Source organism: Miscanthus floridulus, chromosome 1 (assembly GCF_019320115.1).
Source record: "Miscanthus floridulus cultivar M001 chromosome 1, ASM1932011v1, whole genome shotgun sequence".
Taxonomy (NCBI): Eukaryota; Viridiplantae; Streptophyta; class Magnoliopsida; order Poales; family Poaceae; genus Miscanthus; species Miscanthus floridulus.
In genome coordinates, this window is record NC_089580.1 from 190,167,053 (window position 1) to 190,184,231 (window position 17,179).

Below are 17,179 nucleotides of genomic sequence, written 5' to 3' on the forward strand. Positions count from 1 at the left end.
TCGTTGCTAGCAATGTACCTGCAGTATCATGCTTAGAAACTTATGCAGTTAAGTTAGCCTTCCATGTTGTATGGATTTTTATCAGGCATTGGAAACTGCCATTGCTAGATCCCTACTTTTGTGTTGTGCGCGAATCGCTGCATTTCTAGTTCCTCGCTCGCCTAAAAAACTGATTGTTTGCGCATTGCGCTACTACAACAACCTGCGTTGGCTTTTGGACTTTCCTTCTTTCTAGGTGGCAGTTCCAAAAATAATGCATTGGGACATACTGTAGCATCTATTATGCTAGTGTTTTCCAGGCCTCTATAGCGCTTATGAGACTGATGTAGCAGTGGTTTATTTAGTCCTTGTGGTTCACTGCTGGCATGCTATCTCATATAAGTATTTTATTTTACATTTTAAACTTTTGTTATCTTATTATCATCTTAGCGCGTGAGATGTGCTTTATAAACTCGAATTTTTAATAATTAACTATGTGATTTACTCTGTCTCAAAAAGAATGTAATTTTAGAGCAGTGTTGTGTTAAAGTAGGTCAAGTTTAACCATATTTATATAAAAAAATATTAATATTTATCATACTAAATAGATATCATTAGATTCATTATGAAATATATTTTTATAATATGTTTATTTGGTGTTATAAGTATTAAAATTTTCACCTATATATTTTATCAAACTTTAAACACTTTAATTAAGAATGCATCTATAGTTGCATTCGTTTTGCTGGCTCTACGCCACAGCAGGCTGCGGCTGGCTTGTTTCTTTCTGAAGCAATGGTGGAGTGACAACTGACAACATTGGTAGCCCTGACCCCAGTGATTACAAATGAGTTAAATGCATCAGAGGCCCATGAACTTGTAAGGCTATGTCAATTAGGTCCACAAACTCATAATCTGCATCTCCAAGCTATTTAAGTTGTTCATCTGTCAATTAGGCCCATGCCCCTTCAACAGCCCGATTAATCCGACGTGGCGACGCCAGCGTGGACTGGATTACCACGTGAGCCGCACGTGACTGATTGAGGGCTGATGTCTTCTTTCAATTACCCCCCTCCCCAATCTCTCCTCTTTTCATTCGCTATTGGGCTTCTTCCTTGAGTTCGTCGGCTGGGGCGGGAGGACAGCCAATTCTGATCTTATTGAAATAGCCGTGAAGAATAGAAATGACAGATTTAAGTGGAGTAAACATATTGGATTTCATGCATCCTGTAGGACCTGAGAAGTCTAACATTTTAAGTTTCAAACATTTTTTACGATCATGTGTGAATAAGTAAACACTATCCTTACTGATGGAGTAATGTTATTCAAACAATTATTTGGGATAACATCTAGAGTGGAATAATGCACATGTATCAGCAGAATATTTTAAGAGAAAATTTTGCATAGTTTAATGATTAAAGATTCTGGTTAATGTAAATCATACTTCATTTTTTTTTGAATAGCACATTGCAAATCACGTCGCAAACAAGCTTGAGCTCATCATGTCCTCTGCATCTTAAATACATACACATTTTCCTCAACTGGTGGCATCATCTTATGGCCAATTGTTATAATCATCCTAAATAGCATCGACTCGGGTACATCTTCTATGGACACCTGGGCACAGAAAAAACCCAGGGTTCTGTCATTAACAAATAGGTATGCTAACAAAGCCTATCAAATGAAGTAGAATTCTGAAACAACAAACATGGTGCAAACTAGCTGTGAGGTGAATGGCATCTTCAGACAGCATTGACCTGCTCAAGCCATCGATTTCTAGACCGGATGACCTATCCCAAGTACCATACAACTTAAGAACACAAGAGGCATCCAACTCTCCTCAAGCAAGGCGGATACCTCTCTAGGAAGTACGGATCGAGAAAATTTTAGAGCCTAAGCAAAAAGAAATCAAGCCATATTAAAGTGGGATCACCAGGCTTAGATTGCGGAGATGGATGCAGCCGGTGGAGCGGTCGAGGTTGTTGCCGAGGGTGGCGCCCATGCGCTGAAACTAGGCCCACTTGTCAGCGGTGCTGATCTGGTACGCAGCCGGCCCGGCGGCCCGGCCACCGGCCACCTTCTTTCATCTCCTCTATCTCACTTGAGCGCGCTCTGGTCTCTCTTCTTTCCACAACCAGGTGTGCGCACACAAACCCTTCATTAAAAAAAGGTGTGGGCACACCTATTATCCAATGGCCGTTCTTACTTCAAGATGTGTGCAAGTCAAAGAGGCTACGACTCCTTTCCTCTCGTCCCTTTCTCTCCGCCGCCGCGTCTTCCACCACGCACCTCTCTCTCTCCCTCTCTACAGCGGCGTTGCTGCGTGAGCAGCTCTCCGCCGTCGCTGGGGAAGGCAGTGCCGCCGCCGCCGCGAGCAGAACCAGCACCGCCGCCACCGAGGCGCCGCGAGCAGCACCCGCGTCGCGGCCGTGGCCGCCGCCGCCGCCTCGAGCAGCACCAGCACCGCGGCCCCGAGTGCGAGGTGCGGCGAGATGGGCGAGGCTTCCCCGGTGGAGAAGCAGTGGAGCGGGAAGTGAGGAGCAGATGGATGACGACGGAGAGAGGCACGGAGCTGCGACTAACATGAATCACGACACGCTACTGGGAGGGTGTGCGATAATGTGTGTGAGCCAAACACCTGGTTGTCGTCATGATTTTTCGCTCTGGAATCATGGATTTCGACCGGTAAAACTTGGATCTTCTCCGTGAAGCTGTAAGAGCAAGGTATTCTCCCCCACCTCCTCAATTTTTACGCTTTGATTTGATCTATTTATTGAGTATTTATGCAAAACCTAGTTTTAATGTTGTGCTTCATTATATGATGATTAGTGGATGAAATGTTGTTTCTTTTGTATAATGTATGTGCATAGGTGTAGAAGATTGATTTACATTGCAATGTAGGTATAGATTCAATGAGTAGTTAGTTGTATGCAGTGTTTTCAGGTCGTCTAGTCGAACCTAGTCGCTATAGGACCGACCAGGCGACTAATCGTGATTAGTCGTCGACCAGGCCGATTAGTCGAGCCTAGTCGACCCTGGTCGTCCATATAATCGTCCTATGCATCAGGACATATACATACTATATATATACCTATATGTACTATATAGTGTACACAATATAGCAAGCATCAAGACTACATTAGTGTTTAGCAAGTGACTTACTTGTGGGAGTTGTTTTCTTGCCTTTTCTTCACTGTCCAACTGTCCCAAACTCCATTCCTTTGCTGACTTGTTGCTGGAAGCCTGCAATACCAAAGAACACCATAATTAGCAACACTAATGTAGTCTTGATCTTGAGTTATTGACACATATCAATAGCAGCACTGCTGCAGTAGCAAATATCTAGCATTTAGCAGACCATGGCAGCCACACGGGCAGCATATTACATAACCAAATTAGTTTAGTACAGATAAGCAAATTAGTTTAGTACAGATAAGCAAAAGTGTTCAACACAAAGTCGCAAACATCAACACACAATAGTCCAACAAAAGTAGGCAACTAGTAGCCATCTAATAAAGCAAATCATCATTGAAATGGAAGCCTCCATGTCCATCTGCAGTTGCTGTTGGTGGTGGTGCAGATTCTTCATCCTCATCCATAGGTGTTGCTGAATCAGATTCTACTTGCTGATCTTGTTCTTCATCATCTATTTCATCAAGATCTTGAGCCACTGTGTTCCTTGGACGCTTCCTAGCATAAGTACGCCTCACAGGGGTAGGAATAGCAGTACGAGTAGCAGCAGCCCTAGGCAAGTTACGGCCCTCTAGACCCTGAGTTGCACCAATAGCATCATCCACATTAGCCCAAGTAATAGCATTGGCAGCACCTTCATGAACTGGTTCACAATTGTCATTGACCCATTCATTTTCCCAATGAAATTCATCAAGCAAGAGTGGATTTGATCGCTTTCCTTTGGAACCCAGCTCTCTAATGTTTTTAAATCTGTTTTCCATCTTGCGGTTGTAGCTGACATATACCAACTTATTTAACCTTTTGTGCTCTAACCGGTTTCTCTTTTTTGTATGGATCTACACAAAAGATTGCAGAATTAGATACCATACTCAATTACTTAGCACAACAATAGCTGTAGCATAGCACTTACAGTAGAAAATTCACTCCAATTACGCTCGCATCCAGATGCAGAACAACAAAGGCTAACAATCCTTTTTGCTAAACATTGAAGTTCATATGTCAGGCCACCATATGCACCCCATCAAAGAACTGCAAATTCCATTCCAAAGTATAGAAATCCATTATTAGTTCATTGCTGATATCTTTCAGAAAAGGTAAGGAAATAATTATACAAAATTTCAGATTGGAGAACTTACTAGGATTTTTTCTATCTCTGTCTCTTATTGCTCCTGGCTTTGAGAAGGATTGGCCTTCAGACCTCTCATAGTCATCTGCTTGCTTGCTTATCTTGTTTTGGTCCTCATCATCACTCACCATCTTCCACATAACTTGATTAAACATAATTCTTAGCTTTGTGGCTTGTCTCCTATCTTTTTCCCTTATGGCAAAGTACTTGCTTGGATTCAAGTATAGGGCTGCTCCATACAACTGCTGCTCTATTTGGTTTTCCCATCTCTTGTCAAAATATTCTAGTACCTCTTTGAGTAAATTTGGTTTGTCTTTCAAAGAATCCTTGATTGCAGCCTTTGCATGATCCATGGCTGCCATAATCTCAGGAGCCGCAGGTGTCTCATCTCCATCTGCAATCCTAAGAGCAACAAGAAGTGGCTGTGTAGCTCTTATGCATAATTCCACTTTATTCCAAAATGGCATTGAAAGGATAATGTTCTCAACTTGCCGGCCTTCTGTAGTGCTAGAGAAATTGGTAGCTTGCCATTCCTCACTAACCACTAAATTCCTCAATCCAGTCTTGTTCTTATGCATGCTTGCCAATGTGAGAAATGAAGTGGCAAAGCGAGTTATAGCTGGCCTCACAAGATCTCCTCCAATCTTATCTCGCATGAGATCTAGAATCCTCCCATGCTTGTACATGAACCTACACACCTTCTTTGCCATGTTGATGCAAGTGTTGAATTCCTTGATCTTCCCAATGTCCTCTAATAACAAATCCAAGCAATGGGCAGCACATGGTGTCCAAAATAGATGTGGGATCCTCTCCATTAAAAGCCTCCCTGCAGCCTTGAAGTTGGCTCCATTGTCAGTGACAATCTGTACCACATGTTCCTTCCCAACCTTATCTATTTGCTTCTCCAACAAATCAGCCAACAATGGTCCATTTGCTATCTCACTTGAAGCATCAACAGACCCTAGAAAGAAAGTCCCTACTGGACTGTTAGCAAGGAAATTAATGAGATGGCGATGGCTTGTGTCAGTCCACCCATCGGACATTATGGTGCAGCCATATTCCTTCCAAGCCTCCTCATGCTTCTTCCTCAACTCTGATGTCCTGTTCATAGCCTTTTTCAAGCAGTGGTACCCTTATATCATGATATGATGGTGAGCGGTACCTAGGGCCGTATTGTCCAATTGACTCAATCAAAACTTCCTAGCTTCTAGAATTAATGACTTTCAATGGAATGCGATTCTCATAGAAGAAATCTACAACATGATCATCAACAACTACTTTGGCCTCCTTACTTTTCTTTGTGCAATGCTCAAGTGTAGGTTGACTATGCTTGGATCTGTGCCTCTCTTCAACTACTTCTTCCGGTGACTTGCAAAGCATTGAGCTCACTGATCTGGACATTTTTTGAGTGGCTGGTTTTGGTGCAGCAGTGACAGTGAAAGAAGAGATGGCAGCCTGAGCAATCCTCTTCTTTTGCTTGACTTTTGTTCCAGAGCTTGGTTCTGGTACAGCTGCTGGTTCTTCTGCAGCAGTAGCATCATCTTGTTGCTCTTCATCTTCACCTAATGTAGGATTCAAAGCTAGAATAGTTCTTGAGTTCTTTTTCAGGTAATCAGCCATCTCCTTCTTAACTACTTCTGGAGCACTAGGACATCCAACTGCATCTCCATACCCCCCGGCAAGGGGCTGCTTGAATCTTTTTATTCCAGAGGGGACAATCTTTTTGCAAAATATGCACTGCACAAAATCCTTCTTCAAAGCATCTGGCCACCACCCATACTTCCATCCTGGATCTTGTGATTTTGCCTTCCTCTTGGTGTCAACAGCTTGGGCAGCAAGCTCTGGAGGTAGCTTTGCAATAGCCCTCTCAACTAGTGTTGCAACATCTGGACTAGCTGAGGAAGCCGTGGCAGCTGCACCTGACCCAGATGATGAATGTAGAACACCTCCGTCAAGGTTAGGCATCGGCATTATCACTTCCATGTTTGCACGTCGTCGCTCCACAGCTGTACAAGCACAAGGCTGATAGTTAGCAGCATTACTAGCAGAGCCAGAGAGGATGCAGCCATGTAGGTCAGGAGAGCAGATGGGGAGGGAAAATGGACATACAATCGTCAGAGCAGCTCATCACCAATGAGCAGAGGGCCGGCACCTTCAGGCCTTCAAATCAGAGGAATGCAGCTCTAACTCTGAGCCCCTGACCCCTGAGAGAACATGAAGCATCCAAATTAGAGGAGTAGAGATGAGAGGGCAGAGGAGCAGGGGATGAGGGAAGGACCTGAACGGCAGGGAGGCAGCTGCGGCGGGAATAGATCAGCAGAGGGCCGGCCACCTGCTGGAGCAGAGGGCGGTGGGAGGAGATGGCAGGCGGCGGAAGCAGACACTTGAGCAGAGGGCTGAGCGACCAGGCACCTGCAGGAACAGAGGGCGGGCGGGCGCAGAGCCGCAGATGGCCAGCCACCGCGGAGCAGAGGGTGAGCGGACTGGCGCAGATGGCCACCGGTGGGAGCAGGATGCAGAGGGCTGGGCGGCTGGCCACCGCGGGAGCAGAGGGCGGGCGGGACCGCCGGAGCAGAGGGCCGCCGGTAGGAGCAGGCTGCAGGGGCGCCGGCCACCGGTGGAGCAAAGGGCGGGCGCGACTCGCGAGTCGCGAGCACAGGGCCGGCGGTGGCTGTTAATTTCCCGTGAAATTTTTGTCGCTACCAGCCAAAACCCCTTATCCCTCCCATGCTCGCGCGCACCCGTGACCCGCGCGCCCATGACCCCGCGCGCGCGCGCTCACGCAGCTACGTTTTCGCGCTCTGGCGTGCTCGCCCAGTGGCCCACGCGCGGCAGCAAAAAAAATAGCCAAAACTAGTCGTCCCACCCCTAATCGGACGACTAATCGCGATTAGGCGACGATTAGTCGAACGACCAGGCCCCTAATCGAGCTAATCGGGTCAACGTCCCTAATCGAGCACCCAGGACCGATTAGGACGATTAATCGTGATTAATCGGACGACTTGAAATCATTGGTTGTATGCCATGCGATTTTAGTGTGCCTTCATTTTGAATTAGAGACCATGAGTACTTAGATGTTGACATACTTGATTACCATTATACTGTACGTTAGGATTACAATAACGACCTGTTAGTAATTAGTTAATTAGAGTATAGCTAGTCAATTAGAGACTACGCTTGGTTTGTATACACTTTCGATTCAACGCACACTAACTTCAAATAAGTCCATATTGACTTATTTTAGTTTTGTGTATGAATCAGATGGACCAGGTAGTAACCTTGTACCATGGAGGCAGTGTGGCGATTGATGATTATGGAAATGTTCAGTTTAGTGGAATGCAGTGGGTGACTGTGATATTCATGGCTCGGCCATCGTTTAGTGAGTTGGTTGCTCGGTCTCGGGAGGAGCTACATTGTGATGCAAATGAGGAGGACATAGCAGTTGAGGGGTTACTTCACTTCGGTTCGAAAGACACAATATTAAGGCGGATGATCTCAATTGGCTATGAGTATCAATGGGAGAAATATGTTACATTGGTTATGAGCAACGATATCAATTGTTTGGACTTGTTTGTGCGGAAGGTGTCCATTGATCCCATCCCCCATGGGTATTCACTAGAACTAGGCAATCCGGCACCCTTTGAACTGCCATTACCGAACCTTGAGGTGAATGTGGAAGATGTGTCTGAGCTGCCTGATGCTCTATCTGCATTGAACGAGGTTCAAATTTCTCAACCAGTTCAAGTTGAATGTCAGACTGATGATGTCGTGGTGGCCCCTTAGGAGATCCCTTTGACCCAAAATCATCCTAGTAAGTGTCGCAGTAACACAAGCTTCCGCCTGTCATTCCATTCCTTTGTCTCAATCCTATCGTTTTTGTGCTTATGATGCAGCTAATGTCGGTGGTCAGCTTGTTGCTCCATCTGTCAACGTTGAAGAAGTCTGTAGGGCCTCCAATAGTGTGGATGTGCAAATCGTGGATGATGTGGAGCCTTACGGTACCGCAAGAGCCGTTGATTCTGATGATGACTGCCCGGTTGGACAGTTAACAAATAGTGACACTGGACTACTCAGAAGGTTTTTCCATGACCATGATCCGTTGGTGTCCCATTTCAAGCAATCTTAGTGATGCTGAGCCTGGTCCAAGCATGATAATTCAGAAGGGCCTGGTGTTTGAGAGCCTTCCTGCATTGAAAAGATGGCTGCAAGAGTATTCAGTGAGACACAACATACCATTCAAGGTGAGGCACTCTGATGTAGAGCGGCGGTACATAGTGGTGTGCGAGAAGGAACGATGTGACTAGAGGGTCTGTGCTAGGAAACAAAATAACACGGGGAAGTTGAAGATCACAAGAGTCATCCGGCCACATACTTGTAGGAGTACACAGTTAACTGAGAAGCATCGGCAGTTGACCTCAGCCCTCATTGCCACCTCATTATGCTCCATATTCACAGTACAACCCAATTTGCGTGTGAGGACAATTATTGAGATGGTTGAGAAGGAATGGAAGTACAAGATCAGGTATGGCAAAGCTTGGAGGGCAAAGCAACACGCCTGGAAGATGATATACGGAGACTAGGAAGAGGGATACGAGCAGTTGCCACCTTTGTTCAATGCAATGAAAACAGTTAATCCAGGCATGCATTACGAGTATGTGCCAAAACCAAATGAATGGAAGGATGGGAGGCAGATATTCTTTCGTGCTTTCTAGTGCTTTGGTCAGTGCATTGATGCCTTTAGGCATTGTCAGCCCGTTTTCTCCATTGACGGTACTTTTCTTCTAGGCAAGTACGAAGGCACACTGTTAATAGCTATTGGTGTCGATGGAGATAATGTGATGGTTCCGTTGGCATTTGCTTTGGTTGAGAAGGAGAACGAAGATAGTTGGGGATGGTTCTTGAGGCTCATTCAGATTCATGTGGTAGGTCGTGGGAGGGAGGTTTGTGTCATATCTGATAGACACTCTGGCATACTTAGTGCCATACAGGAGTAGATTTCGGGGCATGCACCTTTGCACCACCGCTGGTACACTTGGCATCTCGCTGAGAATTTACTTCGCAAGGATGATATAAAGGATATCTTTCCTCTATTCGAGGAGGTTGCTCGCATGCTTGAGGTTAAGCACTTTGAGGAAAAGCTTGAGCAACTTAAAATTGCAACAAATGTAGAAGGTAGAGACTGGTTAAGAGGCTTGATGATAGATGTGGAAAAATGGACAATGGCTCATGACGATGGTGGTTGGAGATATGAGTTTCAGACTAGCAACATGGTCGAGTCTTTGAATGGTTTGTATGGGGCATACTTGGTATGCCGGTGAATGCAATTGTATCCTTCATCTTCTACAAGCTTGTTGCCTTGTTCAATGACAGACATGCAGAAGCAATGTTGCAACAAAGTAGAAGGGAGAAATGGGCACCTAAACCGCATCACGTCCTTGAACAGGAAAAGGTGAAGGCCACGATACATGAGGTCGAATGTTTCGACCACAACACATGCACGTACGAGGTTGTTGAAAGGGGTGGTACAATGGCCAATGGTCAGCTTCGGCCCACAAGGGCGACGATCTGATGAGGTTCGTAGTACGTGGATGCAGCGGATCAAACGGAATAATCTGGGCAAAGCAGGGCACCCCACGCACGGTATGTCAGGTTGCCGAGCGCCACAGGCAACTAGGACGAGCGTCCGACGGCGGTGGCTAGGTCAAACTTGATGAAGGCGACAGTTGAGAAGATCATGGTCATGTATTTATATGCAAGGTTTGGGCTGAGATGGATTAGAGTTAGTATTAATTATTTTTGGAATATTTAATTTGTGTATAAAAAAGAATTCTAGAAAAGTATAGAATTACTATTTGAGCCACACAAAATACTCCTAAAGCTCCAAAAATTTGGAGAAAATTTTCAGAGATATTTTAGAACATGATGAACCCAAATAAAGTATTTGGAGCTCATGAAAAAATATCTTAGAGCATCTATAAATTAGATTATGCTTGCAGAAAAATGGGAATAACTTTCGAAAAAAGACAGAAATTTTTTGAGGAGTTTGGAGAGATAGGTTGATGGATGATGAAGTCAAAGGAATGATTTGGAGGAGAAGAAGAGGATCTTCAGAAACTTTGAATGAAAAGATTAGGATCGAGAAAGCAAGTATTTGATTATCGGAAAAGACAGAGACGAGCCAGAGATAGATAAATGACTTACTAAACGCAGTTTGAAAATTTTACTCACTCGTAACACCAAGTCAAGCAACAAGCAAACATCACATCATCCAAACGCACGTCAAAATTAGAAAACTTTGAAAATTCATATTTTTCCTATAACTAAATTTGCGCTAGCTCAAACCTAACTTGGTAAATTTTATCCAAATATTAAAATCTTTCATTATTTAGTGTTTTCTGTGCACAACCCAAAAACAGAAATTTTGGGGTGTGACAAACTACCCCACTTAACAGGAATCTCGTCCCGAGATTCAGAGAGACTAGGGAGAAAGATAAAGAAGATCTCCACGCCTCCACACTTCCTTGATTCGAGATTCATGAGATGAAGGAACTTGCATGATAAAGTGGATTTGGGAGTTGCACGGGATAGCAAGGAAGATAAAGGTCAACGATGCTTTGTAGAGGATGTTACCCCACTTAACAAGAGTTTTGCTCATCTTCAAAAACTACCTTCAGGGCCTCCTTCAGAACACATGGATGGAGACGACACACAAGCAACACAATAAACAAGACAAGCACACATTACAGCATCAGAACTACACATGATTCTGTAGCATTGGCGGACATCATAATGAGTGGATTATAGGTGATAAAAGGCCATCGCGAATTTAAATAAGGTGAGATCAGAAAATTTTAGTAAACCAAAGAAATAAAAAAAATATCAAGGAGGTAAGAAGCAATAGCTCAAAGGAAGCTATCAAGGAGATGAGACAGTAAGACAAGGATGACAAATAGGCAAATTAATGACCAAGGAGGTAGAATAATAGTTTTATAGCAAAATAAGCTTTAGAAGACGACAATGCTAACTAGGCGTATGTCCTACAGTCAACACAGCTCTGATAACAATCCATCACATCCAGTTTTAAGAACAAAACTAAGCTCGTCATATGTGTGCCCAGAAAGTCTACACATACAACAACAGAGTGAATAGTATCAGAAACAATGTTATTAAATAATGTATACATAGCTATATTAACACTTACATTAGAGTATCATGGAACGGTAACTAATCTTCAGGCTCCATTCTTCACAGGATGGCTGACTGGGGGTACATACGCCTAACACTCCTCAGAAAACTCACTAGCTCCACCATCTGGTACCCATCCGGGATTTTTCCAAAGTAATTGAAAAGTAAAGCAAGCGTAAATACATATCGTACTCAACAATTATAACATGGAGTTTAATGAGGCTTAAAAGGTAGACACTTGTTTAACTGCATTAGCTTTTATTGAGTCATCTTTTAGCAATTGAGTAGAAACAAGTTTATCATAAGCCCACATAAACACATGATCAAGTAAACATGAATAATGAGTAGCATAAACAATTAACCATTAGTGATCATCTATTCCATAAGGGTCCAAGGTCGCTCGTGACCGTGAGCACGACTGTTATAACAGTTTTACACTCTGCAGAGGTTGTACACTTTCACCGTGAGTCGTGATTTACCCTTTCGTTCCGAGGTAGCTAATCTCTTGACCCACTTCCAAGAAAGGTCGGCAGGGTTCACTATGAAGTCTTTCAGAAGTTCGTCTAACAAGTTAGGGCCGCTAGGTTTTCAATTGGCAAGGGAATATAGAGCCCCCTTTCGAAAGGCACACACACGTAGAAGTACTCTTAGGAACAGAGGCCGCACTATACTCAGCTCGGCAAGCCCCTTTTGCGCCCTTTCGGGGTAACCACTAACAAGCTAGAAAAGGTCATTCATACTAAACTAAATCCAGAGCCATGTAGCTCTCACGGTTGTACTGTAAGTCCCGGATGATCGCTTATAGATAAGTCCTTAAGAAGAGGAATTAAGAGCATCACAAAAACTATGCTCTAGCCCCTTTGTTCCTTGTTGCTAAAAATCATCTTTTAGTGTTTATTGCATAATTCATTAGTCAACTTACAAGATCATGGTCTTTAATTAAGCACTAGCATCATACTATCTAATGCAATAATTCCATAGGTGACAAGGTACAAGTACAAAGCTAGGAAATCCTTATTGGAAATCAAGGTAGACACATGCAGTATGATTTAAGTAATTAACGTTGAATAGGTAACAAGGATGATCCCCATGCTATACTTGCCTTTGCACTTGCTCATACTTTCTCAAACTTTAACATATGGTCAACACCTTCTGGCCTTCGACGCTCACGGACAATTCTTCTTCTAGTCGCAGATCGCAACAACTACTAAACACACCAACAAACATACAAGCAAACAAATATAAATAAATAAGAACAGTACACCATATGAGAGAACAACGTACTAAAAGAGAGCTAGCTACTACGGTTACAAGATCATAAGAAACGCTGAGAACGGAGTTACGGTTGAAAAGAAACGATTGTTGAGCATATTATTTATAAGTGAAAAGAAACAACTACAAGCTTGATTTGTTTTAGTAAGACAAAACCAAGGGAAATTTATTAATTCAGATTAGACAAATTATATTTAAACTTTAAAACCGAGTCGAAGCTAATCATGTTTTTATTTATAAATATTACCATGTAATTCATTAATGAAGTTAAACTTTATCTTTACAAAAAGAAGTAAACAAGTGGCAACATCTAATTTGGATTTGTATAGGGAACAAGTTTAAACTAACCAAATTTAATTTAAAAACATATTTATGTTGCTATTAATCAAATTAACAGTTAAATATAAAAGACCGATATTGTCCTATGTTGCTTTTATTTAGAAACTAGTTTCATGCACATTAATCCAATAAATATTTAATTGTAAACACAAAAACTCGTAGCATGAAAAAACGTCGCTGCTAAACCGTAGATTACGTCAATATGATCTTAACGCAACAAAAACGGACTCGCAAACTTAAACGGACGATGAAGGGTTAAAGCTATAAGATACTAACAAAGGAGAACCTGAGACTTCACGAGAGATGTAGATACATACTGTGCTTGGTCATATATCAGACTGTTTCTTGGGCAAGTCCCATACGTGATCTGCATTGCTGCTTGCTTCGCGCGAACTACAGGAAACGATGCAATCATTTACTGAAGATACGTATAGGCACAAAAGCTAGTGACGGTGTTGCAGAGAAGAGATCATGCTGCAGGGATACATGGAGATTCTCACCATGGCAGAAGAACAACGAACAGGCACATGACAGCATGCTCGCCTCATACCATGAGAAGAGAGTGGGGAGAGCTTTCACCTGGTCGTGCCCCTCCGTCAGCGGTCCCGCAGCAGCCGGCAGGGCACGTATTCATGATCTTCATGGCCGTGGTTCGCTCGCCACCAATGGGCAGCGTCGGGCATAACAGCTCCAGTTGATGAACTTGTAGATGACGCTAGACAAACAATTGAGAGGATGAGCAGCTTCATACCATGGTTTGAGTCTCGCGGCTGGAGATCGGTAGGATGCAGGGCACGTTAGGGAAACAGATAGCGTACATGGCTTAGGGCATGATATAGACGATAGAGGAGATAGGGACGAGGACATGCAGGTGCTCACCAGTAGTCAGCTGCAGACGGCGTTGACAGATGACAGGTGTGCTCAACTGGATGAGAACCGAAGATCGATGACGGCGGCTTGAAGCGGCCAGAAGGGCGACGATCTGATGTGGTTCGTAGTACGCGGATGCAGCGGATCTATCAGAATCATCTAGGCAAAGCAGGGCACATCACGCACGGTATGTCAGGTTGCCGAGCGCCACAGGCAACTAGGACGAGCCGTCCGACGACGGTGGCTAGGTCAAACTTGATGAAGGCTACAGTTGAGAAGATCATGGTCATGTATTTATATGCAAGGTTTGGGCCGAGATGGATTAGAGTTAGTATTAATTATTTTTGGAATATTTAATTCGTGTATAAAAATATTTCTAGAAAAGTATAGAATTACTATTTGAGCCACGGAAAATACTCCGAAAGCTCTAAAAATTTGGAGAAATTTTCAGAGATATTTTAGAATATGAAGAACCCAAATAAAGTATTTGGAGCTCATGAAAAAATATCTTAGAGCATCTATAAATTGGATTATGCTCGCAGAAAAATGGCAATAAGTTTCGGAAAAAGGCAACAAATTTCCCGAGGAGTTTGGAGAGATAGGTTGATGGATGATGAAGTCAAAGGAATGATTTTGAGGAGAAGAAGAGGATCTTCATAAACTCTGAATGAAAAGATTAGGATCGAGAAAGCAAGAATTTGATTATCGGAAAAGACAGAGACGAGCTAGAGATAGATAAACGACTTACTAAATGCATTTTGAAAATTTTACTCACTCGTAACACCAAGTCAAGCAACAAGCAAACATCACATCATCCAAACGCACGTCAAAATTAGAAAACTTTGAAAATTCACATTTTTCTATAACTAAATTTGTGCTAGCTCAAACTTAACTTTGTAGATCTTATCCAAATATTAAAACCTTTTTATTTTATTTAGTGTTTTCTATGCACAACTCAAAATCAGAAATTTTGGGGTGTGACATCAGCGACCTGAGATAAGAATTCATCATCCTTACTTGTCATTAGCGGCCTATAGTAGTTTGCCTCCGCTTGATCGATGAGCTGGCAAAGCAAGTCATTGTCCGAGTCATCTTCATCGTCCATGTCAAAGCAAACACCCTCATCGGCCTCCATAATCTGAGATAACAAGGGACGAGCAGATTTTTTTCCTGCTCATCCGCCTTCCTTTTTTCAAACCTTGCCTGTGCTAACTTAGCTGCATGGTCAGTGCTAGGTGCATTCCCTGTATGGACACAAAAAGGGCTAGCCACGTACATTAACATAAGAACATGTTAACAAAAAAAAAATACAAGGTCAAAACACTTACTAGTAAATCTAGGCAAGTCAGCAACGAGTTTCTTCATAGTCTACATTTGAACTTTATTTTTTTGTCTCCCTAGCCCTCTCCTCCTCTTCCTTTTTTTTTTTTTTTGCCCTGTTCACTTCTCTTATATCGCCCTGTTCGTTTGAGCTTATTTGGTTGATAAGCCATGGCTGAAAGTACTGTTGGCTGATTTGGTATGAGAGAAAAATATTGTTCGTTGGCTAAAAAAGTACGGCTTATAAGCCAAACAAGCCCAAACGAACAGGGCGTAATCCATACTTTTCAGCTTTTTTTTTTAGCCGGAACAGTGTCTTTCTCTCCCAACAAATCAACCGGAACAATATTTCTCGCCAACCCTCCTCCTTTCGTCCTCCCGGTTGTACCATTCTAGGGTATCTGGACGTATTGGATAAGGTAGACCCCTTTGCCACGCCTCACAACATTGATCCTACTTTGTGGTGTTTAATGTAGTTCTGTAGAAGCTGAGATCCACGTCTAAACTTATGGCCAAGTATAGTTTTCTTCCATATTTAGTCGTTAATTTCTTCTTTGAAATCATAGAACTCCCAATGACATTTTCGAGTGCTCTGTTGACAGAAATTAGTCATTTTATGCCCCAAGTGTAACCATACAGACTTTACTCCATGAAAACAAAAATTGAAAGTGTTTAAGAAATGAAGAACCTCATCATAATAAACAATATGCTCGCACCAGTGACATATTCCAAGCTCCGAAAGCACTAATGCCATAGTTGGCTTGCACACCGCAATGGTACTTTACTGGCGAGGCAACACGCCTCTTGTTTTCTTTCTCCTTCTGCTTTGGCTCAGGCCAATGAGACTTGGGTTCATATAGCCACTCACTGAAGAGACATTTCCAATATATGTACTGCACAAGTTGATACATAAAAAAAACATACAACTACATGCTATCGAGAAAAAAGGCGCACTTCGTTTTTGTTACAGCACTCAAATTGTGCAGAAATAAAGGAATTGAAACACACCTGGATCTCCGCATTCACATAGGGGTGGGTTATTAAGTTGTTTTGAGTTGGCTTTATCCTTCTCGTCCGTCATCGATGGAGGGTTTGGATCCAACCCACCGCTTGAACCACTCGTATTTTGCCGGCGACCCCCATTGCTTGAAAAGGAAGAACCTTGAGTCAACTTGTTGGACCCATCGACCCAATGAGAAAATAGCATCTCTCCTTGTCCTACAAAAGTTAATACCACCACCATCATATCGGGAATTTCATTAGGAATATCAATGAAACAACATGAATTATTTACAAAGGATTACTTACATGACAATCGCCGCATGTGTAGAAGACCGTGTGCAGTTTTCGGATGCCTCTATCGTCCAAACACGTAGGTTGACTTATCACAGTCACAATTAGGCACCGGTAGCTTAGGATGGACAGGTGCATCCTTGCAAGATGTGTCCCGGTATAAACCTTTGGGACGAACCTTCTTTTGCCACTTCGCCATACGTCACATGTCCTCCATCCTTAAAACAGAGACTACTAACAAATCAAATCTTCATCTCCCCTAAATGATCATCAGCACTGCTTAGCTGCTTGGTTTTCATCAAGAACACACATTTCAAAGTCACTGTACTTTTTCGTATTTAGTTGTGCAGTGCCCATACATGCCAGTAATGTATTATTTTAGGTTGCTTTATCATAGGATAACTTGGCAAATCCAACAAAATCCACCACTTCATCTTTAACACTGAATGAACACTCATCATAAGGGACAAACAAAGATAATTGCCAAGGTAGATCAGTAATAAACATGAGCTTACATGAATATTAAAACCGAACCTTGAACAAGATTCAATGTAATAAATTTATAAATAAGCATATGCATCAAGAGTTGCAGTCATATATCAC

At 42.8% G+C, this 17,179-nt stretch overlaps 1 protein-coding gene across 1 annotated transcript; it reads right to left on the reverse strand.

Annotated features, from left to right (window-relative positions):
- Positions 1 to 4,192: 4,192 nt before the first annotated feature.
- Positions 4,193 to 5,406, reverse strand: LOC136468670 (uncharacterized). Its single transcript, XM_066467162.1, has 2 exons — positions 4,308 to 5,406; positions 4,193 to 4,200 (listed from the first exon to the last, which is right to left on the reverse strand). The coding sequence occupies exons 1-2, from the start codon at positions 5,404 to 5,406 to the stop codon at positions 4,193 to 4,195; spliced, it is 1,107 nt and encodes a 368-aa protein (XP_066323259.1).
- Between the last annotated feature and the right edge of the window lie 11,773 nt (positions 5,407 to 17,179).

Bases quoted from the DNA above. Each gene is read 5' to 3' on its own strand.
- LOC136468670 (XM_066467162.1), bottom strand. From the start codon at position 5,406: ATGAACAGGACATCAGAGTTGAGGAAGAAGCATGAGGAGGCTTGGAAG.